At 40.5% G+C, this 27,902-nt stretch overlaps 1 protein-coding gene and 1 long non-coding RNA gene across 2 annotated transcripts; one reads left to right on the top strand and one right to left on the bottom strand.

Moving 5' to 3' along the window:
- Window positions 1-27,572, top strand: LOC113065187 (Fc receptor-like protein 5). Its single transcript, XM_026236436.1, has 11 exons — window positions 1-44; window positions 594-629; window positions 1,005-1,277; window positions 1,350-1,481; window positions 1,647-1,817; window positions 15,868-16,146; window positions 20,842-21,084; window positions 21,169-21,288; window positions 25,662-25,763; window positions 26,059-26,115; window positions 26,271-27,572. Exons 1-11 carry the CDS (start codon window positions 14-16, stop codon window positions 26,315-26,317), a joined length of 1,491 nt encoding a protein of 496 aa, XP_026092221.1. The 5' UTR covers window positions 1-13; the 3' UTR covers window positions 26,318-27,572.
- Window positions 10,461-11,263, bottom strand: LOC113065188 (uncharacterized). The gene is made up of 3 exons (XR_003278948.1): window positions 11,156-11,263; window positions 10,863-10,918; window positions 10,461-10,485 (listed from the first exon to the last, which is right to left on the bottom strand). It is a non-coding gene; the product is annotated as an uncharacterized LOC113065188 (long non-coding RNA).
- Window positions 27,573-27,902: the final 330 nt, after the last annotated feature.

The following is a 27,902-nucleotide window of genomic DNA, read 5'->3' as shown; positions in this document are numbered from 1 at the left end:
TCATTCAGTCAGTATGGAGCTCAGTCCACTTCCTCTTCTGCTCTGTGAGTATTATTTTCTCCTAATGTGTTTCAGTGGAATTTGTATTATATTATGTAAAAGATCAAGTGATTTAGTGTTAATTTTCTGGCTGATCTCAGAGTTTGAAATCTAGCTGTAATTCATGATATATGATGTATTCAATAAATACAAATATGAGTGAAAGATGAGTTTGAGAGAGGAAGTGTGCAGTTAGTGCTGTTTTTGAAAGATAAATGCTCTCTGTTGTGTTGTAGATCAGTGTGTTTGTTCAGTGATTCAGTTTTGTGATGTGTAATGCTGTTCAATCCGTTCTGTTGGTTTGGTTTGCAGTTATTGTTGCTGTTGTTGTAATATTCACTAGTTCACAGTTAGTAAGAGTTTGTCTTTATTCTTCAGCTCATGATCAGACTGTTGGAGTGAAGTTCCCTAAACAGTTTTTAGCAATGACCAAATCTATAAAATACCAGTCAGATGATTTCATGTTTATCTAGACACATATACAGACCCAGTTAATCTTTATAATTATCAGCTCAATGTTCACATTTTAATGAGGTTTCTCTTTGTGTTTTTAGTGCTGATCTCAAACATCTTCTCTCAACATACTGAAGGTGAGTCAATTTGATTCATATACTTCATGACATATGACTGATTCTACAGTAACTGTTACAAACTAGTTGAGAAATTACTTGTGACTAATTGATTATAAATGCATCCTCGTAACAAGTTTAATAATTCATGTAACAAACTGAGGCGACAAGATCAGTCTATCAAAACCAGCAGATATGTTTCTTATATTCTCTGTGAAATCAACTCATTTTTCCAAATCCTCAATGATTGTATATAAACAGATAAATTACTATAACATCTATAGAGAACAACACTTCAGTCTCATCTGATTTAGCATGTGTGTTTTAGACTCAAGTAACTGTTCATACTGTAAAAGGATTATGTTATTTTTATTGTGAATTGTTGTCATTGTACAGAAAAACCAAAAGCCACAGTGAGCATCAAACCTGCTCAACATGTGTTCAGAGGAGAGACAGTCACTCTCAGATGTGGCGTATTTAGTGAAGGAGTCACTAGCTGGCAGTACACCTGGTATAAATACAGTTCAACCAGTGTTTTCAGTGTACTACAGGAACACACATTCAGTTCTGTTACTGAGTCTGACGCAGGTAAATACTTCTGTATTGGATCAGAGAGTGAAGGATCACATATCTCACACCGCAGTGATGATGTTACACTGACAGTATCAGGTGAGATTGATAATCTCTTCACACACACACACAAGTTTAACATGTTATTAATGAGTGATTTCTCATCTTCAGTTCCCAGAGCAGTGTTAAGTGTTTCTCCACAGAAGTGGTTGACTGAAGGAGATTCAGTGACTCTGATCTGTCAGGTTAATGGTTCCTCTACAGGCTGGACATTCAGCTGGTTTACTCAAACTCTCTTATCTGGTAAGATATCATGTGCTTCATGTACTAACATCTGAATAAACTGACTTCATAAAGAAACAGAGAGATTAAAAATATTGACTCATTCTGAATACTCTGATTATACCATCAAAGGTCATTTATAGACTCTCATTTCTTGAGCTAACTGCACATTTTCACTTCATACAGACAACAGCAATCGTTATAAGCAACTCTCAGACAGCAGCAGAGGAGCTGGAGGAAACTACACTGTCAGTTCTGCTGATCTAAAACACACAGGAGTTTATCTGTGCAGAGCAGAGAGAGGAAAACCAGCCTATAACTCAACCATCAGCAACAGACAGCTACTGTGGGTCACTGGTGAGTTCAGTCTGAATCTTTTTAGAGTTTGATTTGTCTTGAAATGTTGTCATGTCATAATATACAGCTACTTTTTATTATTATTATAGTCTACGTGTAGGTATAAGGGAACAATGTTTGGGTAATAAAGGGTTAACAACCAGATATGCAACCTGCAAAGAACTGCGCAAGTAAACTGAAGTTACAGCATAGGTTTTTGTAAATATAGTGCACCTATCAAGTACCTCCGTGTAGGTATAGGAGAATAATATGCAACATTTTGGGAATAAAGATATAACAACCTTTTACTTCGGTACATATGTGACCTTTGTTTGATCTGGCCCGGTTTGCCCCATTCTTCCACAGCACTCACACACACTCAGATTGTGGATGATATTTTACTTTATTTCCCTGCACACAGAGCAGTGGAAAGAAGAGAATTGTGAGTCACGCTAATACAGCTCCATCCACAGCAGTTCCCTCTAGCTCTGCTGTTCTCAGTATAACGGTTTACTCAAATTGTTGTACTTAAAACAACAAAAGTAAAACACATTTTTAAATGTAATTTTTATCCAGGAAATTATACACACTTTTTCCAATACTCTTTCTAGATGTAATGTTTTGTGATCATATAATATACAGAGTACAAAATAATCATCCATTTTACGGTAACAGTAGAATAAAATTGAATGGAAAACTAAGTAAAACAATGAATTGAGAGCTCTACAAAAACAGTTTACAATAAACATTCTAAACATATGTAAATTCTTAAATGCTTTATGAAAATTACCTGCACACAGAGCAGTGGAAAGAAGAGAATTGTGAGTCACGCTAATACAGCTCCATCTGTTTGAGAAATGATTTCAGTTTTTTTTTAGAGAGCACATGGAAAAAATGGCGCACATTAAAAGAGTTCGTGCAAACAGAAATAAAACTATCAAATTACCCAAAAATACGAACAGAAAACACACTCAAAAATCAATTAATGTCCACTGTGTGCAATCCCTAACATACATCTCCTAACATTCAATATAAAACCAGTATTTTTACTTTTAATGTGGAGCTGCAACAGAAACGACTCACCCACAGCAGTTCCCTCTAGCTCTGCTGCAGTTCATTCGAACTCCGTGCGCTATAGCGCCACCAGCGCAGCCAATAGGAAGCGCGATCACATTACAGCAGGATTTAATTAAAGAACCCTCATCTATAATATTTATCCCGTTACATACACCCCCCTTAAATCCTGCTTGATGTGGACAAACCATAACAAGAAAAACCAACAGTGAAGAAAGATATAGAAAAAAAAAGGGTATGGAATGCTCACTTTATGTTTTCAATTATTAAAGAAGAGAAGACAAACTGCACTTGGAGTATGATTATCAGTCAATCAATGGATTCTTCAATAAGAAGTACCTAGAGACAAGGGAGGCGCCTAACCCCGGTCTGGAAGTAGACTAAAGAGATGCCTGTTACACCTCAAAAATTTCAACATGTAATAACTCAAGTGATTTCTTATCTCTTTATCAATTTGTTTCTGTGTTCTCTACTTTGCATGAAATCAAATATAACACTATGTAAAAATGCTTTTAACTAAATAAACGAAAGAACTCACTGTAGAGTCTGAACTGTCTATGTGTTGTTTGTTCATTTCATAAATCAGTCTTTTAGGTTGGTTTATGACTCTGCCAAGTCTAGTTCGAGTCACTACAGCCTCAACTTGTCTTGGCTGTGAGCACACCACAGATTCCTCTTCTTGGATGACTTCATTCTTGTCATGTTCTGCTTGAGTTGAGTTAGAATATTGACCTCCTTCTTCAGGCAAATCAACATCACTTGTCACATTTACATCACTTATCACTTTGACATCATTTATTTCCTGCAAGTTCAGCATCAGTGCTTGCCGAGTCCAGTATCTCTGATACACAATCTGACACGTCAGGTAAGGCTGTACAGTTTGTATGTTTATCCTCCTCATCAAAACCACCAGGATTACTCAATACCCAGTTTGCAGTTCGGTCATCATGATCAACTACCTGAGGATCAGTTTCATCATTCACATCATCATTCTTTTGATCAGATTCCTGATGTTCATCAACTGGTAGGAAGTTCACCGATAACAACAGATTTCTATGGACTACCCTCACTTTGTCAGAGTTGATTTCTCGAATCCTGTAAACATTGATATCAGGATACACTGCAGTGACTTCATATGGAGATGACTCCCATTTGTCAGAAACTTTTCTTCTACCTTTTTCACCTCTGTTCGCAACCAACACTCTATCTCCAACAGCCAGTGGACAGCCTTTTACCTTTCTGTTGTAAAGTCTGCCATGTCGTTCCTGCTCTTTCAGAGTGTGCATCCTTGCTATGCGAGCTGCTTCACGCAAATCTGTCTTCAACTTGGACACAAAATCTTTGTAATCCACCACATCTTCATTAAGAAGCACATTCTGAAACAGGACATCAATTGGAAGACGAGGAACTCTGCCAAACATAAGAAAGAATGGCGCAAAACCCGTTGTCTCATGTTCTGTGCAGTTGTAACAGAAAGTAAGTTGCTGAAACATCTGTGGCCATTTAGATTTAACTTTAGGGGGTAATGTCCTGATCATGCTTCCAAGAGTCCTATTGAACCTCTCAGCAATGCCGTTACCCATGGGGTGGTATGGTGTTGTGTGTGATTTATCTACACCTGCCATGGTCAATAGTTCCTTGATTAACTTGCTCTCGAAATTAGCCCCCTGGTCAGAATGAATTCTTTTGGGGAATCCATAGACCAGAAAGAAGTCATTCCAGAGTCTTCTCGCAACCTGTTTGGCTGATTGATTCCGTCATGGAAATGCGTGGGCCATTTTTGTAAAATGATCAGTCACAATCAGCACATCTACCGACTTTCCTTCTTTGACCTCTGCTGACCAAAAGTCAATGCAGACCAGCTCAAGTGGTTCTGATGTACGGATATTTTCCAGTGGAGCACAAGCATTGGGTTCAGAGGTTTTACCAACCACACATCGATGACAATTCTTCACATGATCATCGATATCTTTTTTCAAACCAATCCAGAAGAATCGTTGTCTTGCTAGAGACAGTGTTCTGCTACGTCCTTGATGTCCTGCGGCATCATGGAGACCATGAAGAACTTGCGCTTTCAATGAAGCAGGTAGAGTTTCTTGTTTAGCTTCGGGTCTCTCTTTACCTTATAAAGTATACCATTACAGACAACCAGTTTATCATGGTGTTTCAACAGTTTCCGCACACTTGTGGATTCCTTTGTTTGTTCTTTCTTAGATGGTTTCCGACATCTTTCAATGTAGTACAAAATCCGACTCAAGGTACTGTCTTTCTCCTGTTCAAACATGATGTTGCTGTTTTGCAAAGGAGGGCTAAACTGTTGTGGTTGCGAAATGGCTGGCACTGTACCCAATACTTCACTCAAACCTCCAGTAGTGTGTGCTGCTAACACTGCAGAAACTTCCTGGCACCCAGAAGAACCTGAAGGTGAGAATCCATCACTGGTTGGGTCACAAGAACATTTCCCATCCTTCTGCACCACCTGATGATTACTTGTGCACTTGAAAGCATCTTGGACAGTATTGTCGACTACACCGCTAAGATCCTTCAAGAGAGACAAGTAGGGTTCAGTGATAAGGCGATGTCCTATGCAAGACTGAACAAATGGCTCACGGCTCAAAGCATCAGCGACAACATTTTTCGTTCCTGGGACATACTTCAGATCAAAACTGTAAGATGCAAGTTTTGCCACCCATCGTTGCTCACATGCATCAAGTCGGGGTTTAGTCAGGATATATGTAAGAGGATTGTTGTCGGTCCATGCCGTAAAGTGCCGTCCCCTCAGCCAATGGCTAAACTTCTCACAGATAGCCCACTTTAAGGCAAAGAACTCCAATCTGTGAGCTGGATAGTTCATTTGTGAGCGAGACAGAGTTCTGCTTGCAAAGGCTATGGGTCTTGCAATCTCTTCACCTGGCAGAACCTGTGATAATACAGCTCCCACTCCGTCGAAAGATGCATCGACAGCCAAAACAAAAGGTCGGTCAAAGTCTGGGTGAGCCAGTGTTACATTTTTAGTTAGTTCTAGTTTTAGTGTGTGCAAGGCTTCTTCACAATCAGCTGTCCAGTCAGTCGGTGAAAGTTTGAGGTAACTAATTTTCTTTCTTGGATTACGTCCTTTTGTGACAGTTTTACCCAATACTTCACTCAAACCTCCAGTAGTGTGTGCTGCTAACACTGCAGAAACTTCCTGGCACCCAGAAGAACCTGAAGGTGAGAATCCATCACTGGTTGGGTCACAAGAACATTTCCCATCCTTCTGCACCACCTGATGATTACTTGTGCACTTGAAAGCATCTTGGACAGTATTGTCGACTACACCGCTAAGATCCTTCAAGAGAGACAAGTAGGGTTCAGTGATAAGGCGATGTCCTATGCAAGACTGAACAAATGGCTCACGGCTCAAAGCATCAGCGACAACATTTTTCGTTCCTGGGACATACTTCAGATCAAAACTGTAAGATGCAAGTTTTGCCACCCATCGTTGCTCACATGCATCAAGTCGGGGTTTAGTCAGGATATATGTAAGAGGATTGTTGTCGGTCCATGCCGTAAAGTGCCGTCCCCTCAGCCAATGGCTAAACTTCTCACAGATAGCCCACTTTAAGGCAAAGAACTCCAATCTGTGAGCTGGATAGTTCATTTGTGAGCGAGACAGAGTTCTGCTTGCAAAGGCTATGGGTCTTGCAATCTCTTCACCTGGCAGAACCTGTGATAATACAGCTCCCACTCCGTCGAAAGATGCATCGACAGCCAAAACAAAAGGTCGGTCAAAGTCTGGGTGTGCCAGTGTTACATTTTTAGTTAGTTCTAGTTTTAGTGTGTGCAAGGCTTCTTCACAATCAGCTGTCCAGTCAGTCGGTGAAAGTTTGAGGTAACTAATTTTCTTTCTTGGATTACGTCCTTTTGTGACAGTTTTCTGTTTTACTGAACCTGATGTCAACTTGAATAGAGGCTTTGCTTTTGCTGAGCATCCTTCAATAAAATGTTGATAGTACAGAACCATTCCAAGAAAGGACCTGATCTTTTTCTGACATGGTGTTTTTCCATCAGGTTCCATCAGATCAGAAGCTTGAATATTGTTAATTGCCTCAACTTTACCAGGATCAGTCTTAATCCCTTCTTCACATACAATGTGGCCAAGGAATTTCACAGACCGCCTCAAGAAACAGCATTTCTTTGGAGCCAACTTTAGATTGTGATGTGACAACCGCAAAAGAACCAATTCAAGACGTTGGAGGGCTACTGACTCAGAAGGGGCAAACACCATCAAATCATCAAGGTAACAAAGAACGCTGCTGAAATTCTCATCTCCAAAAATAGACATCATCATTCTCATGAAAGTGGCTGGGCTATTAGAGAGACCCTGAGGAAGCCTATTATACTCATGAAGTCCAAATGGGGAAGAGAAAGCAGTGTACTTTTTGTGTTCTTCTTCTAGGGGGACATTGTAATACCCTGAGGTAAGATCCATGGTTGAGAAGAAGGTGTTGCCTCCTAAAGCAGCTAACACATCAGACTGGTGTGGTAAAGGGTAAGCGTCTCTGATAGTCCTCGCGTTTAACCACCTAAAATCAGTGCAAATTCTGAGATCTCCATTCTTCTTCCAAACTAGTACGAGAGGGGAAGCATAGTCACTATGTGACTTGCGAATGATTCCTTTTTCCTCCATCTCATTCAAAGCTGTCCTCAATTTAGCATACTGGCTTGGTGGTATACGCCTATATGGAAATCGGAAGGCTTTGTCATCCGTGAGATTAATGTGATGGACAAAGCCTTTAGCCTCTCCACAGTCCATTTTGTCTCTTGAGAAAACAGATTCATACTTCTCAATAATTTGCAACAACTTGTCTTTCCAGTGGGCTGAAATTTCACATGACTCCAAGTCAAGTTCACCAAGGTTCAAATCACTCAAGACTCGCTTCATCAGTACACTACAGATTAGATTGAATCTGTTTCGGCAACGGTAAATCTTGCACAGCAATACAAGGTGACACGTCAGCTATTTTTGCATTTCTCTTCAACACAACTCTGTGATTAGTGGGATTGATGACTTTTAAGGGGATAGAACCATCTCCCCATAGTGGTGTAATGACCCTTCCGACCAATATTCGCCTTGGTCTTGATCTGGACTTGGTCGGCTCCACAATGACAGTGCTGCCTACTGACAAGACAGAAGACTGAGGTAGCTTACCCCAAACCAGATGTTCTGTTTGTGGCTCCAAAATCACACTCCTATGTAACTTTACTGTACCTATTTTTTCAGGTTTGGATTCGCCTCTCCATCTTTCTGCATTTGAGAAAAGAGATAGAAACATACAACACTCATCACTCTCATTGTTACTTGACTTAGACATGAGCCTCCAGTAACCATCAGTTTCTCTCAGTTGCATCAGAAGTCTCTTTATGACGTTTGTGCCCAAAATCATCTCTTCGGTCTGCCCAGGCACAACTAAAGCAGGAATTATCATGGAGCAACCGTACACTGTAGCTTTAAGATCATAGACTGCAGTGGGGGCAACACGTTGGCCACCACAACCAACAATAACAATATCTTCTGCTGGCTGACTTATCATATCTGGGATATTTTTCAGCACCCGTTCTTCAGTGGACTCGCTAATAGTACATGCCATTGATCCACTATCAATTAAAGCCTTAATGACGAGATCATTTTCAACTGAAACAGATGTGTAAAACAAGCTATCAGCTTTTGGAACTTTCTGAACACCCTGAAAGATGACCGTTTTGTCTGAAGTTACATCACTGAACATTTGACATAAAGACTCATAATCCATTTCATCTTCAAAACTGGATATGGGAGATTCACTCTCAAGATCTACGTGATCCTCCCTCACACGTAGATCACTTAGTTTGACTGCTGGTTGGCTGAGGAAGCATTCTTCCTTTCCTTTGGACACCGGAATCTGGGATGGTCAGGTGAAAAACACTGGAAACAGAGCCTTTTGTCTTTACAGTGAGTAAAAGCAGAATGTGACATGTCCTTGCACACTAAGCACGGTGTATCATTCAAGCCTGGAATTCTTGGCATGGTGTTTCTCTTCCTATACTCCTTGCTCGCCTGTGCATTACTACTATTATTCATCAGAACTCTTTCCAACATATCGATCACTTTTTCCAGAGCCATGTTTTCTGACTGTTTTGACTGAAGTGAATCTCGTTCAGCTTTCACTGTGTTTGGGCCAGGACTTACACGCATTTTCACATTCAATCTGTCTGTTTCCTTGTCCAGTGGCTCTGAGATTTTTCTCTGAATGATACTCGTTAAGGATCTCTTGCACTTCATGAGCCGTCCATTTGTCAATGGTTTTTGAACGAAACGTCAGTGCTAGATCTGAATTTGGACAGTTCCAAATGAACATGCGTGTGACTTCGTTCAGTTGGTTGTCTAGTACCTTTCCCTGTTGTTTCAGACATTCAGCTGTGATGTCAGCAGTACGGTTCAGGCGTAACCAGTAATCAAAGGGATCCTCCCGAGGTTCTGGAAGAGTAGTGTAGAAATCTTGTAAAGGGACAGGAGAATACTGATGACAACTGAAATGCTTCCGTATTAAGGTGTAGATTGCATCTGGATTCGTTCTGATATCTAATCCGCTTGACAGTATCCCCACTTTAACAACATCTTTGGCTTTGCCTCTCAAGTGGATTAAAATTTCTTCACCTTGCTCTTCAGTAGGCAGAAACCCCTTTTTTATGAAGTTCTTCATGAGCTCCACCCACTCATCGAGTGTAACAGTGTCTGATGTATCGCCTCTGAAAGTAGGAGGATCTTTAACTTCCCTCTGACGCACTACTTGAATCTGTGATGCACTTGACATGGAGCACTGCTCAGGCGTGAATCTACTATTGTGGTTATTTTGAGTTTGCTTAGGTGCAACTTCTGATTGACTTTGCAAATTCAAATGTGCAAGGATACTATCTGCCAGTTGAAGGCCTACTTGCTGCACTATGTTACCCATCTGACTCATCATGTCACTGGTAAGGACTGGAGTTGATGTACTAATTGGCCGTGTAGTTTCAGAAGTGCAATTCACAATAACAGGGTTTTCATTAGTATTTGGCTAAAGAAATGCATTTGCTTCTAACCCCATACCATTGTTAGTGGCACCCATATTAGAGCTAATATCTGGGAAAGGAATAGGTGTCACTAATAGACCTCTCCCTCGACCAACACTAACTGGACTGCCCACATAACGAGATCCCGTTAACCTATTGTTTTCCATAATTAAGTAATAGGAGTATATAAATGGGAAAAGAAAAAAACCAATGTGTGTACTATATTATACTGCTGTGATACCCGGAGTCAATAAAATATCAAACCACTTCAGAGTGTCCATTCAAAAGTCTCTTCCCTCTTTTTCTTTTTTTTTTTTTTTTAGTTTAAAGTCCAGCAATAACTAATAAAAGCTTAGCTGAAGGTCCTGTGCAGAAGAATTACGACAGGTCTGCCGGTCCGATGTTGGGATGATCTTCGACCACCTTGATTAAAGTCCTGAGTCACGGCACCAATGTGACCTTTGTTTGATCTGGCCCGGTTTGCCCCATTCTTCCACAGCACTCACACACACTCAGATTGTGGATGATATTTTACTTTATTTCCCTGCACACAGAGCAGTGGAAAGAAGAGAATTGTGAGTCACGCTAATACAGCTCCATCCACAGCAGTTCCCTCTAGCTCTGCTGTTCTCAGTATAACGGTTTACTCAAATTGTTGTACTTAAAACAACAAAAGTAAAACACATTTTGAAATGTAATTTTTATCCAGGAAATTATACACACTTTTTCCAATACTCTTTCTAGATGTAATGTTTTGTGATCATATAATATACAGAGTACAAAATAATCATCCATTTTACGGTAACAGTAGAATAAAATTGATGAATTGAGAGTAAAACAATGAATTGAGAGCTCTACAAAAACAGTTTACAATAAACATTCTAAACATATGTAAATTCTTAAATGCTTTATGAAAATTACCTGCACACAGAGCAGTGGAAAGAAGAGAATTGTGAGTCACGCTAATACAGCTCCATCTGTTTGAGAAATGATTTCAGTTTTATTTTAGAGAGCACATGGAAAAAATGGCGCACATTAAAAGAGTTCGTGCAAACAGAAATAAAACTATCAAATTACCCAAAAATACGAACAGAAAACACACTCAAAAATCAATTAATGTCCACTGTGTGCAATCCCTAACATACATCTCCTAACATTCAATATAAAACCAGTATTTTTACTTTTAATGTGGAGCTGCAACAGAAACGACTCACCCACAGCAGTTCCCTCTAGCTCTGCTGCAGTTCATTCGAACTCCGTGCGCTATAGCGCCACCAGCGCAGCCAATAGGAAGCGCGATCACATTACAGCAGGATTTAATTAAAGAACCCTCATCTATAAAATTTATCCCGTTACACATATTTTCGCTGAGTTTAATACTTTTACTCCGATATTTTTTTTTATGTGCTGCATCGTTACTTGTTACAATTATAATAATGTTACGAATCATTCCATTACAAACCACTGCCAGAACTGTAGATGGCAGATTTGATGAAGCTGGCACATCATTGAGCGAAACAAGCGATTAAGAAGACTTTGCGTGCTGACTGAACTGCTGTGAAGATTGAGATGAACACCGAGCCGAGCCAGATAATGACTCGTTCACGAGTCAAGAACCGGTTGCATCGGTTCTCGGATGACCAGTAACGTTAGTTCTTTCTGACAGTTCGATTCAATAAACCAGTTGAAGAAAACAGTTCACAGATTCTTTTGCGCTCGATGCAATGGCGTCATTGGCGTTTACTGCACCTGGGCTCATAACATTAACACAGAATTAGTTCAGAATCAATCACCAAAAGAATCAGTTCGGTTCAGACACTCTGTGTGTCGGTTTGCTTCACGCTAAATCACACATGCGCAGTATCATCAGCTCATCGGTTCACGAATCAGACGCGTCTGACAGAAACGGTTCTTGACTCGTGAACGAGTCATTATCTGGCTCGGCTCGGTGTTCATCTTCAGTTCTCTCTTCACAGTAGTTCAGTCAGTGTACTATTTGAGTCAATGAATTACTCCGGGTTTGTTTTAACTCAGAGGGAGTGTCAGACACATTAAACAAGTTAACAGCTTAATTCATCTGTGGATTAATGCGTATTGGAGACGCGAACTGTTTAAAACGATTCAATTCGTTTTGGTGGACTGTTTCAAAAAGATCCGGTTACATCGAATGATTCGTTCGCGAACCAGATATCACAAACTGCTTTGTTTTTAACTGTCTTACAACAGACATGGAAGAGAAGACAATGCTGAATAAAGTCGTAGTTTTTGCTATTTTTTGACCAAAATGTATTTTCGATGCTTCAAAAAATTCTAAATGACCCTCTGATGTCTTCAGAATCAGAATCAGAATCAGAATCAGAATGAGCTTTATTGCCAGGTATGTTTACACATACGAGGAATTTGTTTTCGTGACAGAAGCTCCGCAGTACAACAGAATGACAGCGACAGAACATAAAACACATAATAAAAGAATAAAAAATACAAATAAGTAGATAGTGAATGACAATATACAAATGACAATTGTAGGCAGGTATATTACAAAATGAAGTTATGTATGTACATATATATTGTGTGCAAAATTTAAGTGTATACTAAGTATGTGTGTTAGATAAATAAAGTGTGTGTGTATATAAATATAAAGTGTAGTGTGTTCGCCGTTATTATCAGCTGTTCATAAGATGGATTGCCTGAGGGAAGAAACTGGTCCTGTGTCTGGTCGTTCTAGTGCTCAGTGCTCTGTAGCGTCGACCAGATGGCAACAGTTCAAAGAGGGAGTGCGCTGGATGTGAGGGGTCCAGAGTGATTTTGACAGCCCTTTTTCTCACTCTGGATAAGTACAGTTCTTGAATAGAAGGGAGGGTTGTACCGATGATTCTCTCAGCAGTCCGGACTACCCTCTGTAGTCTTCTGAGGTCAGATTTAGAAGCTGAGCTGAACCAGACAGTTACTGAAGTGCAGAGGATGGATTCAATGATGGTGGAGTAGAACTGTTTCAGCAGCTCCTGTGGCAGGTTAAACTTCCTCAGTTGGCGAAGGAAGTACAACCTCTGCTGGGCCTTTTTTTACGATGGAGTCAATGTGATTGTCCCACTTCAGGTCCTGAGAGATGGTGGTGCCCAGGAACCTGAATGACTCCACTGCAGTCACAGTGCTGTTCATGATGGTGAGTGGGGGGAGTGCAGGGGGGTTTCTCCTGAAGTCCACGATCATCTCCACTGTTTTGAGGGTGTTAAGCTCCAGGTTGTTGAGACTGCACCAGACAGCCAGCTCTTTTACCTCCTGTCTGTAAGCAGACTCGTCACCGTCCTGAATGAGGCCGATGAGTGTGGTGTCATCTGCAAACTTCAGGAGCTTGACAGAGGGGTCCTTAGACGTGCAATCGTTGGTGTACAGGGAGAAGAGCAGTGGGGAGAGAACGCAGCCCTGGGGAGCTCCGGTGCTGATTGTACGGGTGCTGGATGTGTATTTTCCCAACCTCACTAGCTGCTGCCTGTCTGTCAGGAAGCTGTTGATCCACTGACAGATGGAGGTGGGCACGGAGAGCTGATTTAGTTTGGGCAGGAGGAGGTTTGGGATGATCGTGTTGAAGGCCGAGCTGAAGTCCACAAACAGGATCCTCACATAAGTCCCCGGTCTGTCTAGGTGTTGAAGAACATAATGCAGTCCAATGTTTACTGCATCGTCCACAGACCTGTTTGCTCTGTAGGCAAACTGAAGAGGATCCAGCAAGGGCCCAGTGATGTCCTTCAGGTGGGCCAGCACCAGTTTTTCAAATGACTTCATGACTACAGACGTTAGAGCCACAGGCCTGTAGTCATTTAGTCCTGTAATTTTGGGTTTCTTAGGGATGGGGATGATGGTGGAACGTTTGAGGCATGAAGGGACTTCGCACAGCTCCAGCGATCTGTTGAAGATCTGTGTGAAGATGGGGGCCAGCTGGTCAGCACAGGATTTCAGACAGGCTGGTGTTACACAATCTGGGCCTGGTGCTTTTTTCCTTTTCTGCTTCCGGAAGACCTGGCGCACCGCATCCTCGCTGATCTGAATTGCAGGTGTGGGGGAGAGGGGGGATGCAGGAGGTGAGAATGGTGAGAGTGCTTGATTGGAGAGGTGTTCAGGATGGGTTGCAGGAGCTGTTAATGGTGTGAACGGTAGTTTGGAGAGGCATTCAGGGCTGGTTGCAGGAATTGTGAAGGGTGTGAATGGTTGTGTGGGGAGGCGTTCAGGGCAGGTGATGGGTGTTCTTTCAAACCTGCAGTAAAACTTTTAGATCGTCTGCCAGTCGTTGATTCTCTACAGTGCTGGGGGATGGTGTCTTGTAATTGGTGATCTTCTTTAGACTTTTCCACACTGATGCGGAGTCGTTGGAAGTGAACTGAGTCCTTATTTTTTCAGAATAATTCCTCTTTGCCACTTTGATCTCCTTTACCAATGTGTACCAATGTCTTATGGGTTTGAAACAACATGAGGGTAAGTTATTAATGACATCATTTTGCAAATTGGGCTAACTAACCCTAGTAACCATATTTTGTTTACAAGAAGTTACAGTCAAAGGAATTATGATTGTCCTTTAGGTTAATCATTTGAAATAGTAAAAACAATATGTTCAAACTTTTGACTACTTTCTTTAATAGCTACATAACACAATTCTTCTACTTTTACTTTCAGTACTTGAGTAGTAAATTTTAAAATAGACTACTTGCAATTCTTAAGTACAAAAAGTGTTGAATACTTTAGTACTTCTACTTAAGTGTGGTGCTTAAAGAGCACTTCAACTTCTACTCAAGTCACTTTTTTGATAGAGTACTTGTACTTTTACTCAAGTATTGGTCTCTAGTACTTTATACATCTCTGTGTTTGATATTGATTTAGAAAGACAGGATACTTTTTTTATTTTATATTGATATTTTATTATAGGCCTAGGTATTTTTAACCATTCTATTATTAAAGGATACACGATGGAGACTGAACAATAAACCTGGACATCTAGTGGAATGAGTTTATGAGTTTCTGCTATGATTTATAATTCACAAATCTACTCACCTTATGAAAGCTTATTCACCGATCTCAGCAACTTCACACGAGCAGCTTCATAACACAACTATCACCAAATAACTGTGTATGATATATTATCAAGGTTCAATACAGTTTAAAACAAGCTTTCCTTTTTCCAGCTGTTCACAGAAAAATACATAATACAACATTTATATTTCAGTGCATGCATACTGTGATGTTTTATAGCAAAACATTTATAAAATAATAATAACAATAAGAAAGTAAAGGGTTTAATTTGATTTGATGCAATATTTTTCTCTGTAATTACTGTCTAAATCCACCTTGTTCCCCTTTTATTCCCCAAACTTAGCATATTGTTCCCTCATACCTGAAGAGAGGTGCTGAATAGTTATAAATTTTTTTACTGTACAGTAAATTCTATTTACCTTCGTAGTTCGTCGCGGGTTGTAATCTAAAGCTTTACCTAAAATTATCATTAAAAACTAAAATATAAGTTCTGTGGCACAAAAATGTTACTTACACAAGTGGACTTGAGAGAAAATAATTAAATTTATTATCTGACCTATTTAATAAACAGTGTTTTAATTGTGAAATTGTATGTCATTGACCAGACCTTGATTCTAGGTATATTATAGTCTATTAGTAAAATGACTTTTAACAGTTTATGGAGGTTTCTGCTGACTGTCAAAGTTGTCTTTGGCTTTCTTGCTGATGGCATAATAAGATGCAAGTTTGATTATGAATTTTAAATAGAAATACTAAGTGATGACTTATGGATTTCAGATATTACAACTTTAATGTTTTTTTTTTCTGAAAAGCTGCTTTGAATCTATTTAGGTTGTGCGAAGTGTTAAATCAATAAAAGTGTCTTGAGTTGATTTCTGCAGTGTAGTTGTAATTGTCTTCTCAGGTGTTTCTCCTCCAGTCTCTCTGATCGTCAGTCCCAGCAGAACTCAACACTTCACAGATGTCTCTCTCTCCCTGAGCTGTGAGGAGCAGAGTAACTCTGGTGGATGGAGAATGAGAAGATACACAGACCGTGGGCGGCTGGAAGGTTGTTCGTCTCTGTGGGGATCACAAACAGGATCCACATGTTCAATCAGATCCACCAGCACAGAAGACACTGGAGTGTACTGGTGTGAGTCTGAATCTGGAGAGAAAACTCATCCTGTTAATATCACTGTGCACCGTGAGTCTGTGTTTCTGTATTTATTCAGTTCACAAAGCCCTCAGTTTATGATTCAGATATAAATTAATTTTGATGTCAATTCATTCACCCATTCAATCTCATTCCTAAATGACAACAAGTCCACAAGACTATTAAACCATTGCTCAACCGCTGAGTCATTAAAAAAAAAATCATTGTGATTTATCCAGAACTGTGCAGCTCTTGTTCATTTACCCTCATGTCAATCAATCAATCAATCAATCAATCACCTTTATTTATATAGTGCTTTAAACAAAATACATTGCGCCAAAGCACTGAACAACATTCATTTGGAAAACAGTGTCTCAATAATACAAAATGATAGTTAAAGGCAGTTCATCATTGAATTCAGTTATGTCATCTCTGTTCAGTTGAAATAGTGTCTGTTTTAATTTGCAATCAAGTCAATGATATCGCTGTAGATGAAGTGACCCCAACTAAGCAAGCCAGAGGCGACAGCGGCAAGGAACCGAAACTCCATCGGTGACAGAATGGAGAAAAAAACCTTGGGAGAAACCAGGCTCAGTTGGGGGGCCAGTTCTCCTCTGACCAGACGAAACCAGTAGTCATGTAAACGAATAAATGTTTATTTGTTATTTTTTTATATATATTTCATAACCCCCCCCCCCCTCTCCGCTAAGAAAATTTGCATCTATTCTCATCTTTGCTTTGACTTTGTGTGTAATCTACTCTTGCAAATTGTTAAATTACATTTTGGTGCTGTTACAAACACGCCAGGTTCCACCTCCACACAATCACGGCGCACACCCTCACCTGAGTTCTAACCATCACCACCTGATCCCTCATCACCTGCCATCCACCACAGCACTATAAAGGCCACACACACGCACCCAGTCATTGTCCGGTCACGTTCGCGACAAGATCATTCATCTGCGCTAACTACAAGGACTAACCTCTCTTTACCTTCTCTCCAAGGATATACTTCGAAGACTACTCCTCCTTCATCTTCTCGCTAAGGATTATTCCCGAAGACTCCTCTAAACCCCAACGGTGCGTGTGTGTGTGTTCACCTCCTTCCTGGCACGGATCCCAACACCCATCCACTCCTCACTACCTGCTCCTCTGCTTGTGTCTTTAAATAAACATCTACTTCATCTGTTACTCCTCTGTCTCCGAGTGATTCGTAACAGATGACCGCACCCTCACCGAGAGACGCAAGCATGAGCCTCATGGACCCCTTCCAGGAACTGGTTGATGCACTCCGTCGGACACTCATGTCAGCACCCGCATCACCACCACCAGCGAGCACTTCCGCTAACCCCGTCATCCCTCCTTCACCTGCCGTGCATGACTGACCCATGGCCCGGCCAGCGCCCTACTCTGGTTCGGCGGAGGAATGCAGCGGTTTCCTGCTTCAGTGTTCACTGGTCCTGGAGATGCAACTGCTTTCATATCCAACGGACCGATTCAAGGTAGCTTTTATAATTTCCCAGTTACAAGGCAAGGCATTGCAGTGGGCAGACTCTCTCTGGACCCAGAATAACCCTGTAACCCAGTCATAATCTAGCTTCATCGAACACTTCCGGGAAGTTTTCGGCAAACCTGCCTGGGACTCCTCGATAGGTGAGAGATTATACAACTTGAAACAAGGGAAAATGTCTGTCAATGATTATGCCTTGCAGTTCAGAACTCTGGCGGCCTCCAGTGGGTAGAACGAACAGGCCCTGCTCACTACCTATCGTCAAGGACTGGAACCCAGAGTGCGGTTGCATCTCGCTGCATACGAGGATACCATCGGCCTCGAGCGATTCATCCAGCTATCCATCCACTTCTCCACTCGTATGCAGTCATGCTTAGAAGAGCACCAGGGCCAGGCGCATTCCTCCACACCGCTCTGCCGACCAGAGAATGTCAGCTCTCCAGAACCAGCCAACGAACCCATGCTCGTGGACTCTTACCACCTCACTATGGCGGAGCATCAAAGACGGGTGGCCCAGAATCTTTGTCTGTACTGTGCAGCTTCGGGGCATACCATAGCTGGATGCCTCGTTTGTCCTTCTCGTCCCATGGTGGAACGTCCCCCCAAACCACTACCAGTATACTCCACATCCATTGAAAGCCCTGTCGAGAACCAGTCCATCTTCATAGCCAAGTGCTACGCCCCCTTCAGCGATGTCTTCTGCCCAAAGCGGGCCTCCAAGCTGCCTCCACACCGGCGGTCCTATCCCAGCAGCAGGGGACACTCAGCCGCCTCCATCCATGCGCCTTCTTCTCCAGGAAACTCAACCCGGCGGAGGTAAATTATGACATTGGAAATAGGGAGCTACTTGCCATCAAGCTCGCCCTGGAGGAGTGGAGACATTGGCTGGAGGGAGCCAAACATCCTTTTCAAGTACTCACAGACCACAAGAATCTGGAATACCTTAGAGCAGCCAAGAGACTCAATCCCAGACAAGCCCGCTGGGCGCCATGCTTCACCCGCTTCCAGTTTACCATCACCTACCGCCCTGGGGCTAAGAACGTAAAGGCCGATGCTCTGTCCAGATGTTACGCACCCGAGGAAAAGTCAGAGAATCCCGAACCCATCCTTCCGGACAAGGTCATAGTCGCCCCTATCTCCTGGCCTGCAGAAACTCTCCCTCCAGCCGAGGCCCCCAACAACACTCCACCGGGTTGCCCACCAGGTCTCCAATATATTCCTAGGACACAGCGAACTCCTCTCATCCACTCCACCCATACATCCCTTGGCACTGGTCACCCGGGAGTTAATGGAACCCTCTTGTTGCTACGGGAACGCTTCTGGTGGCCCAACATGGCCTCGGATGTCAGAAGGTACATGAGTGGATGTACCAGCTGCGCCATGTCAAAAAGTCCTCACCATCTACCATCTGGAAAACTTCATCCTCTGCCCGTTCCCAACCCTAGGGGTCACACCTAGGGGTGGATTTCATAACGGACCTTCCACCCTCTGACAACTATACCTGTATTCTGATAATTGTGGATAGATTTTCTAAAGCTTGTCGTCTTCTTTCTCTGAAGGGTCTCCCCACTGCCATGGAAACGGCAGAACTGATGTTTAACCATGTCTTCAGGCACTTCGGCATTCCAGAGGACATTGTGTCGGATCGGGCCTCCAGTTCATCTCCCGGGTATGGAGAGCATTTCACTCCCTCCTAGGTGTGGCCATCAGCCTGTCCTCCGGCTACCACCCGCAGTCCAACGGGCAGAGGGAAAGAAAGGTCCAGGAGATCGGACGCTTTCTCTGTACCTTCTGTCACGGCCACCAGAACTCCTGGAACCAATTCCTGGGGTTGGCCGAGTACGCACAGAACTCCCTCCGTCAACCCACCACCGGACTCACACCCTTCCAGTGCGTACTCGGCTACCAACCACCTCTATTCCCCTGGTCTGGAGAGCCCTCTTATGTTCCCACGGTCGACTATTGGTTCCGGGAGAGCGAGAGGGTCTGGGACACGGCCAGAGGAACGTTCCTGGGTCCCACGCAACGACATCTTGGACCCCACCTTGCTGGATACCTTCCACTCCATGCACCCCAACCGACCTGCTCCCAGAGGAAGAGGACGCCCACCATGTCGTCGGGGTCCCCGGCCCTCAGGAGCGGGCCCTGGGAAGTGGGGTACTGTTACAAACATGCCAGGTTCCACCTCCACACAATCACGGCGCACACCCTCACCTGAGTTCTAACCATGACCACCTGATCCTCATCACCTGCCATTGACCACAGCACTATAAAGGCCACACACACGCACCCAGTCATTGTCCGGTCACATTCGCGACAAGATCATTCATCTGCGCTAACTACAAGGACTAACCTCTCTTTACCTTCTCTCCAAGGATATACTCTGAAGACTACTCCTCCTTCATCTTCTCCCTAAGGATTATTCCCGAAGACTCCTATAAACCCCAACGGTGCGTGTGTGTGTGTGTTCACCTCCTTCCTGGCACGGTTCCCAACACCCATCCACTCCTCACTACCTGCTCCTCTGCTTGTGTCTTTAAATAAACATCTACATCATCTGTTACTCCTCTGTCTCCGAGTGATCCGTAAAAGGTGCTCACACACCATTAGAACTTCCTCGTCTGTTTCTCTTGTTATTCCTGCTGTGGAACTCTCTTTCGCAATGTTTTTGAAAATCTTTTTAACCCTTGTGTGCAGTTCATATTTTTGTAACTCAGCCAGTGTTTGTGGGACAACAAAAAATACTCAACAGATGTTTATTTCATCCAGATTACAAGCAATATAAACAGCATATATGGTCAAAATTTACCCTTTAGCTGTGTTAGATCACATTTATGAATTAAAGTGCTACAACATTGTGAAGAAAGGGCAGGGGCAGAAACATAAAAACACTTACACACACAGATTCTCTCTCTCTCTCTCTCTCTCTCTCTCTCTCTCTCTCACACACACACACACACACACACACACACACATACATATACAGTATTTTTAATAAATGGTTAAATGATCTTTTCCTTAATATTTATTTTTATTTTGTGGATTATTTTAATGTTGAATCGATGTTGCTTAGATTGTATTACTGCCTTTTATTTATGGTTGTCATTCATTTGTAAGTTGTTCTTGAGTGTTTTGAATGGCACCTCTAAATAAAATGCATTATTATTATTATTGTTGTTGTTGTCACCACATTGATTCTTACTATTCATCAGTTGATGTTTGCTCTGTTTCTGTAGCTGGTGTGATTCTGGAGAGTCCTGTTCATCCTGTGACTGAAGGAGAGAATCTGACTCTACACTGTTTAGATAAATACTCAACTCCACCAAACCTCAGAGCTGATTTCTATAAAGATGGGACACTCATCCAGAATAATATTACAGAGATGATCCTCTCTAATTTCTCAAAGTCACACGAGGGTTTCTACTCCTGCAAACACAGAGAGAGAGGAGAGTCACCCAAGAGCTGGATCTCAGTCACAGGTGAGAGCAGGAACTGTAAACACGATTGAAATGTTTCTGTGTAATATACAGCACTAATAAGACTGTACAATGTGTTGATCTCAGCTTTCTCCAGAACATCAGGATCTGATGATCTCAGTCCTGTGATAGTTGGAGTGACTGCTGGACTCACATTTTTGATCATTGTCGTCTTGGTCCTGCTGTGTCGCTACAGAAACAACACAGGTTTATCTTCTGTCATTTTAAAATTCAGTTACACATTTCCTAAACCTGTGACCTATCATCCTTCAATAGCTGGTAATCTAAATGTAGCCGGTCTCCGAAACTGACAAAACCTGTGTGTTGACTGATTTTAAAGGGTTTTTGGATAGTTTTCTGCTGAGCAGGTACTACTCCAAATTATAGACTACTACAAATTAGCAAATTTATGCTTAAAGGTGATCTTTTATGCCCCTTTTTACAAGATCTAAAATAGGTCTCTGATGTCCCCAGATGTTGTTTTAGCTCAAAATATGCCACAGATAATTTTTATAGCTTGTTGAAATTACCACTTTTAGGGTATGATCCACAACTCGCTATTTTTGTGTTTGTCCCTTTAAATGCAAATGAGCTAGTGCTCCCGCCTCCCTTTTCAGAAAAGGGTGGAGTTTTAATATCATGTTCATGCAATATTGGTGGGACAGTCTGATGGGACAAGATGAAATGTTCAATCCTGGACATTGCAAATAACCACTATGAATACAAACCTGTTATCTTTACAGAAAAAAAATACTGTACTGTACTGTGCATAATAAATGCATGTTTATGAATCACACGGACAGGGAGCATGGAGAGATAATATTGACAAAGTCCCACTTGTGATTATGACCTCGACAGATTCAAGCTAACTCACATTGCTTTCATATGCAATTTTTAACAACTACATTCCTATTTATGATCATTCTGGTAGCACTTGAAGGCAGCATCAGTGAAATCGGCCAGAGACAATGGTAGCGTTACCTTTAGCACCCCAACACAAGACACTTGAAATGCCACTTTGGCGCTAATATTGTATCTCCATCAGATACAGCAAGAAAACAGTAATGTGGACTTCTTCTTCTCCTTGAGGCTTTCTGGCAGTGTAGATGCTACTAGACATATTACTGCCCTCCTAAGGTCAAAGTTTGAACTATATTCTTATATACAGTCCTGTATAATACAAGGAACTGAAGAAATGCCTCAGAGATCAGTCTATGCTTGTCACTATGACCAAACAAAGAAGTAACAGAAACCACTTCAACTCCAATTCCTGCCAATTTATCAAAAAGTATTTTTCTTTCTACATTAACATTTCTGCACAGGTAAAACCCTTCTGTTTCTACTGTTTGGTTTTATAGAAAAATAGTTTCTACCCTTAATTTCCTTTTGCCACCCTGTTTGCCATTCTTTTATTAACCCTTATGCGTTATTGGGGACGTTTTTGTCCACTAGGGGGTAAAGTTGAGTCTTATTTTACACAACTATACACAACTTTCTCTATGTTTCAGCAAATGGAATGATTTTTGGTGACAAATCTTATTTTGAAAGTTGTCAAAAACAACAATTGTGGGCAAACAACACTGTGGGCAAATTCACTACCCTTTTGTTATGTTTGTGTATGGAAACATCCACTAAATTAAACTGCTGAAAAAATCTGATACATTTTTTATATTTATTTGCATAAATCTATTAATCAACCTCAGTCCTGATCAAAACTACCAAATGTTTTAAAAAAGCCAACATTTTAACTCTTTAATTACCAAGTTCATAAATTATGTCACTGATTGGGGGGGGGGAGGGGTACACACAAAATAACATATTTTCAATATATAAAGTGATTGTGGACTGGATATTTATTTTTTTTACCTTTATCACAGTCTTGGGCATGCATGTCAAACATTAGTAACACCATTGTAGTTGATGCATTGTTAGTTTTTGTGCAGCATTAGATTTAATTTTTTTCTCCCTCATTTATTGTTTGTGGCTGTTTTTGCCCCATTGAATTTCATTATAACTATATTTTTTGATTGCTAAAGCCATGACAACATATAATCATGCATTCTTGATTGTTTGTGGTTTTCCCTTTGGGAAGAGGTAAAATTAGTTATTTTTTTACAGTTTTTCACTAGTTATGGGTACCGAAACCCAGTATTAAAATGGCCCCGGGGCTAAATTGTGAAAGACCGTAGTATCAGTAAGATCTTACGGTATTGGTTCTGCTTTTGGTACTGGAGGGGAAACAAATCAATGTACTATGTATTTTTGCTTAATAATGTTATTGTGCACATTTTATCTTACCAAACATTTCTAATGTGTGATCATATTAAGAAGTTTGCCTGTGAGATCTGCGAGACCTCTCATGCGCGCTGCGGAGGCTGTCTGTGAGTCACACACACACTCCACAACAATTGCGGCGCACGCACAGACATAACAGTAACTCCCGCTTAAAGCTGCAGTAGGTAACTTTTGTAAAAATATATTTTTTACCTATTTGTTAAACCTGTAATTATGTCCTCACAGTAGAAAATGAGACAGATAATCTGTGAAAAAATCAAGCTCCTCTGGCTCCTCCCAGTGGTCCTATTGCCATTTGCAGAAATTCATCCGCTCCCGGTAAAAAACAACCAATCAGAGCTGCTGTCCGTAACTTTGTTTGTTTTCAAAATGTAGAAAAATGTATATAATAAGCGAGTACACCATGAATCCATTTTCCAAACCGTGTTTTTGGCTTGTCCTGAATCACTAGGGTGCACCTATAATAAGTGTTTATATTCTGACTATTTTAGATTGCTTCGGGGGTACCGCGGCGGAGTAACCCAGTACCTTTGTGATTCTTCATAGACATAAACAGAGAGAAGTAGTTCCGGCTATGATGTTCTTCCGCAAGATGCAAGCAGTTCTGTTTATTAACCGCTAGAGCTTCAAAAGTTACCTACCGCAGCTTTAATAATAAAGAGTGACGATGCCAAAGAGATTTGCTTAATAATGTTATCGTGCACGTTTTATCTTAACAAACATTTCTAATTTGCAATATTATTAAGACGTTTGTCAGTGAAATCTGCGAGATCTCTCATGCGCGCTGCGGAGGCACACGGTGCACGCGGTGTGACAAGCTTGTTTTTTACAGGTAACACAACACAAAGTACCGATAAGAATACCGTTAAAGCACCGGACCATTGAGCAGTATCAGTAAGAGTAGTAATACTGTTAAAACATATTTATCACTAGAGAGAGAGAGAGAGAGAGAGAGAGAGTATGAGTGAGTGAGAAAGACCTTTGTGCACTTACCTTAATGTATCTGAAAAAATCCAAATATGCACCTCAGCTCTCAGAACTACATGGAGTAAACAATAAAAAAAGAAGTGTGTTTATGCACCTGCTGCCTTTTGATGGTGAAAAGTATGGATGGCCTATGTGTGAAATGCTTGTCTTTTCTTGATGGCAAAGCCAGTTTAAAACCTTAAAATCCTGTAAAAAAAATCTACTTTGCATCAGATTTATTAACATAATGTATTATGAACCAAAATGCAATACCAACTTCAAATAAGCTGCAGCTCGCTGGAGGGGTCAAGCTGCATAATCATTTCTAAAACTTTGGTACAAGTCAAGCCCTTTCTCGTGTCGCTTGCTGCTCTTCTCACCATCAAATGACCAGCAGGATGGCATGCAAGCGTTTAAATCCACGTACCTTGGTTTTGTTTAGTCTATACTTGTCACCACCATCAAAAGGCAGCAGGTGCATACATACACTTTTGTTTACTCCATGTAGTTCTGAGAGCTGAGGTGTACATTTTGATTTTCTCAAATACATTAAGGTAAGTGTGCAAAGGTCTCTCTCTCTCTCTCTCTCTCTCTCTCTCACACACACACACACACACCATATACTATGCTTTTATACTCCATATAGCTCCATATACAAGTCAGAAACTAAGCTATTTTTTTGTGCAGGCATATCTAAAGGGTTAATGGTCCCACCTAGCGATCAACTGTAAAAATAAAAAAAAAATTTCTTCCCAACAGGGAAGCATGATTTTATGAAGAATGCATGATTTTATGGTGTCATAGCTTTGCAATCAAAAAAATGTTGTTATAATGGAAGTCAATGGGGCAAAAACAGCCACGAATAAAATGTAAATATAATGCTGCACAAAAACTAACAATGCATCAAAGCCAATGTTGTCACTAATCTTTGACATGCCCAAGACTGTGATAAAAAGTAAAAAAAAAAAAAAAGAAATCCAACCACAATTACTTTTATATTGAAAATAAGTATTTTTGTTTGTTTCCCCCCAACCCACCCAAATCAGTGACATCATTTATGAACTTGGCAAGTTTATTTTTTATTTTTTATATGATACATTTTTACAGCAGTTTAATTGAGTGGATGTTTTCATCCAGAACATAAGGGTAGTGAATTTGAACAATACACAAGGGTTAAGCTATATTTGCTTTAAAACACTGCAGCCACAAAACTGTGTTCAAACATGAAAAAAGTGACTTTTGTATAATATGTCACAAAAGGAGATTATAGTAATTTTTGGACCCCCTTATTTCCTCAAAATCTTTTTATGTTTGTCTAGGTGGAAGATTTCCGTCTCCCTCTCGTGTCAGTCAACAGAAGAACAGCAGGCAGACATCAGAGCAGAACCAGAGTGAAGCAGTATATACAGCACTCACGTCTGGTCAGTCTTTACTCATTAAACATAAATATTTTACTATAATTTTTTACAAGCTGAGATTCTTAAATAATTTTCCCCTCTTCCAAAGTGTAATATATTTGTGTAACTGACATTTGTTTTTTGTTTTTTATTTGATGTAATTCAGTTTCGTTTAATTATGAATAATGCATAAGAAAATATTAACTGCAATTTAAAATGTTAATAGCACCTTACATATTTAGCTGAGTTTAGCAGTGTCAACATAAAAGCAATATTTTTATGTGGGCTAAAATTCATAAGATGCATTGATTTATTACAGGAACTGCTCATATTTATGACACTCTTGATGCCACGATTAATAAAGATATAAGCACAGGTAACTAATGATGTTACAGAAGGTAATTATGTCATGTTGATCATTTAATAAGGCAGTAGTTATTTTCTAAATAATCAAATCCATCTTACATTTCACTGGGATATTTGCAGATCAAATTCAGTTAAAACAAATGTTTTCTCTTTTATTCACTGTAGACGGTTTAAGTGGACCTACTGTAAGAAAAAAAATATCAGGACATTGAAGATCTCGATGAAGATGGTTATTGCAACACAGCAAAGACCAAGTACATGTAGAAGCTTTGGTTTAACAGCATGGACCATGAACATCCTAAGCTCAAACCTTTTATATAGTTATAGTTCATAATGCAAATGAAGTTGCTCCTGTTGTAACAGCTGTACTCTGTATTTTAATGAAGTTACAACTCCTAATTGTCTGAGATGGTTCTCTGTGTCCCACACCCGCTCCCATTATACAACTGGTCACTATTTGCAGCATGATTTCATCATACCAAATGATCTAAAAAACTAAATGGTTGACTTACATCTTTATATAATAAGCCATTTTGGGAAATGAGCAGGATTGAACATGTATTGTGGAGTGGAATCTGGGTTGGGGCAGACTAGTTTCTTCCAGTCCCTTCCAGTCCCCCACAGCATCTCACTCACTCCCGTTTCACAGATTACACATCCCTTCAGGTGCCCAGTGGCAGTGAAGCCCTGCCTTAGGTTGTCCTCCTCTGACCGCTGGAGAATCTTACCAGTCACTGGGTCATCACCTCATGCACACTAGTTATCACTCCATCCAATTAGGCAAAATAATCAGTTTCTTATTTAAATTTGGCAAAATAAATGCACCCATTTTCTTGGGTTTGGGAGAGGAGCAATTGAGAACCATAAAAGCAAATGGGATTATATAAATGCACTAAACATTATGAGAGCTCAAACATAGCCAAAAGGCAAAGGTGCAAAAACATCAACATTGTGTGTGTGTGTGTGTGTGTGTGTATCCTTATGTGTGTACTTGTGTGCACGTTTTGTTTTCTTTATCTGCATTCTCAGAATATGCATGTTAATCTTTGAATTAACAGCCTATCTACTACCATCTTTTACTACTGAAAAGAGTTTATTTTTATGGTTGATACCACCAGAGGCAGCAGCTCATCATTTGACTGTTGATTGAGACCAGGTTTCCTTTTTTGTGTGTCTTCTTGATTTTAAATGTATTTGCAACATAGTCATGAACAACCTGGAAGTACCTGGCAATTTTAAAAGGTCTGGAAGAGTTGTCTTATAAGTAAATGGAAATTATGAAAAAAAAAAAAAAAAAAATCTGTATTCAGCGATCACAAATGTTTGAAAAAATCATGGTAAACCAAGGAAATGTATTGGTCAAAAGGTCAAAAATAATTTTGTTGTAACTTGTTTGTCTTAGACTATTTATGTTTTCAGAAGACAATTATAAACTTTATTATGGTAATTTAGCTGAAATTCTAAATATTCTTATCTTCAATTAGATCATTAATAATTAATATTCTGAATATTCTTAATTATATATAATTATTTGTAAATGTATTGTTGAGGAAAATATGCATTTGTCCTATTGCATGTTTACCTTTTTCTTTATATGTGATGCCTTTATATTGTAACTGCATATATTGTTATCTTTTTATTAGGAAAGTGGTTTATTAAAAATGACACCACACATTATATTATAATCGTTTTTATTTGTTAAGTGGTTTATTAAGAAAGACACCACACATTATATTATAATTGTTTAAAAGCATTAATTGACTATTTATAGCATATAGCAAAATTATTGCTAGAAAT

The sequence above is a fragment of the Carassius auratus genome, chromosome 47, assembly GCF_003368295.1.
Source record: "Carassius auratus strain Wakin chromosome 47, ASM336829v1, whole genome shotgun sequence".
NCBI lineage: Eukaryota > Metazoa > Chordata > Actinopteri > Cypriniformes > Cyprinidae > Carassius > Carassius auratus.
The sequence above is the reverse complement of the archived record's forward strand: the minus strand, read 5'-3'. Positions and strand labels throughout refer to the sequence as shown.

Bases quoted from the DNA above. Each gene is read 5' to 3' on its own strand.
- LOC113065187 (XM_026236436.1), top strand. From the start codon at position 14: ATGGAGCTCAGTCCACTTCCTCTTCTGCTCT. The intron at 1,278-1,349 runs GTGAGATTGATA...TCTCATCTTCAG, and splicing joins TGTTACACTGACAGTATCAG to TTCCCAGAGCAGTGTTAAGT. The intron at 16,147-20,841 runs GTGAGTCTGTGT...CTGTTTCTGTAG, and splicing joins TGTTAATATCACTGTGCACC to CTGGTGTGATTCTGGAGAGT.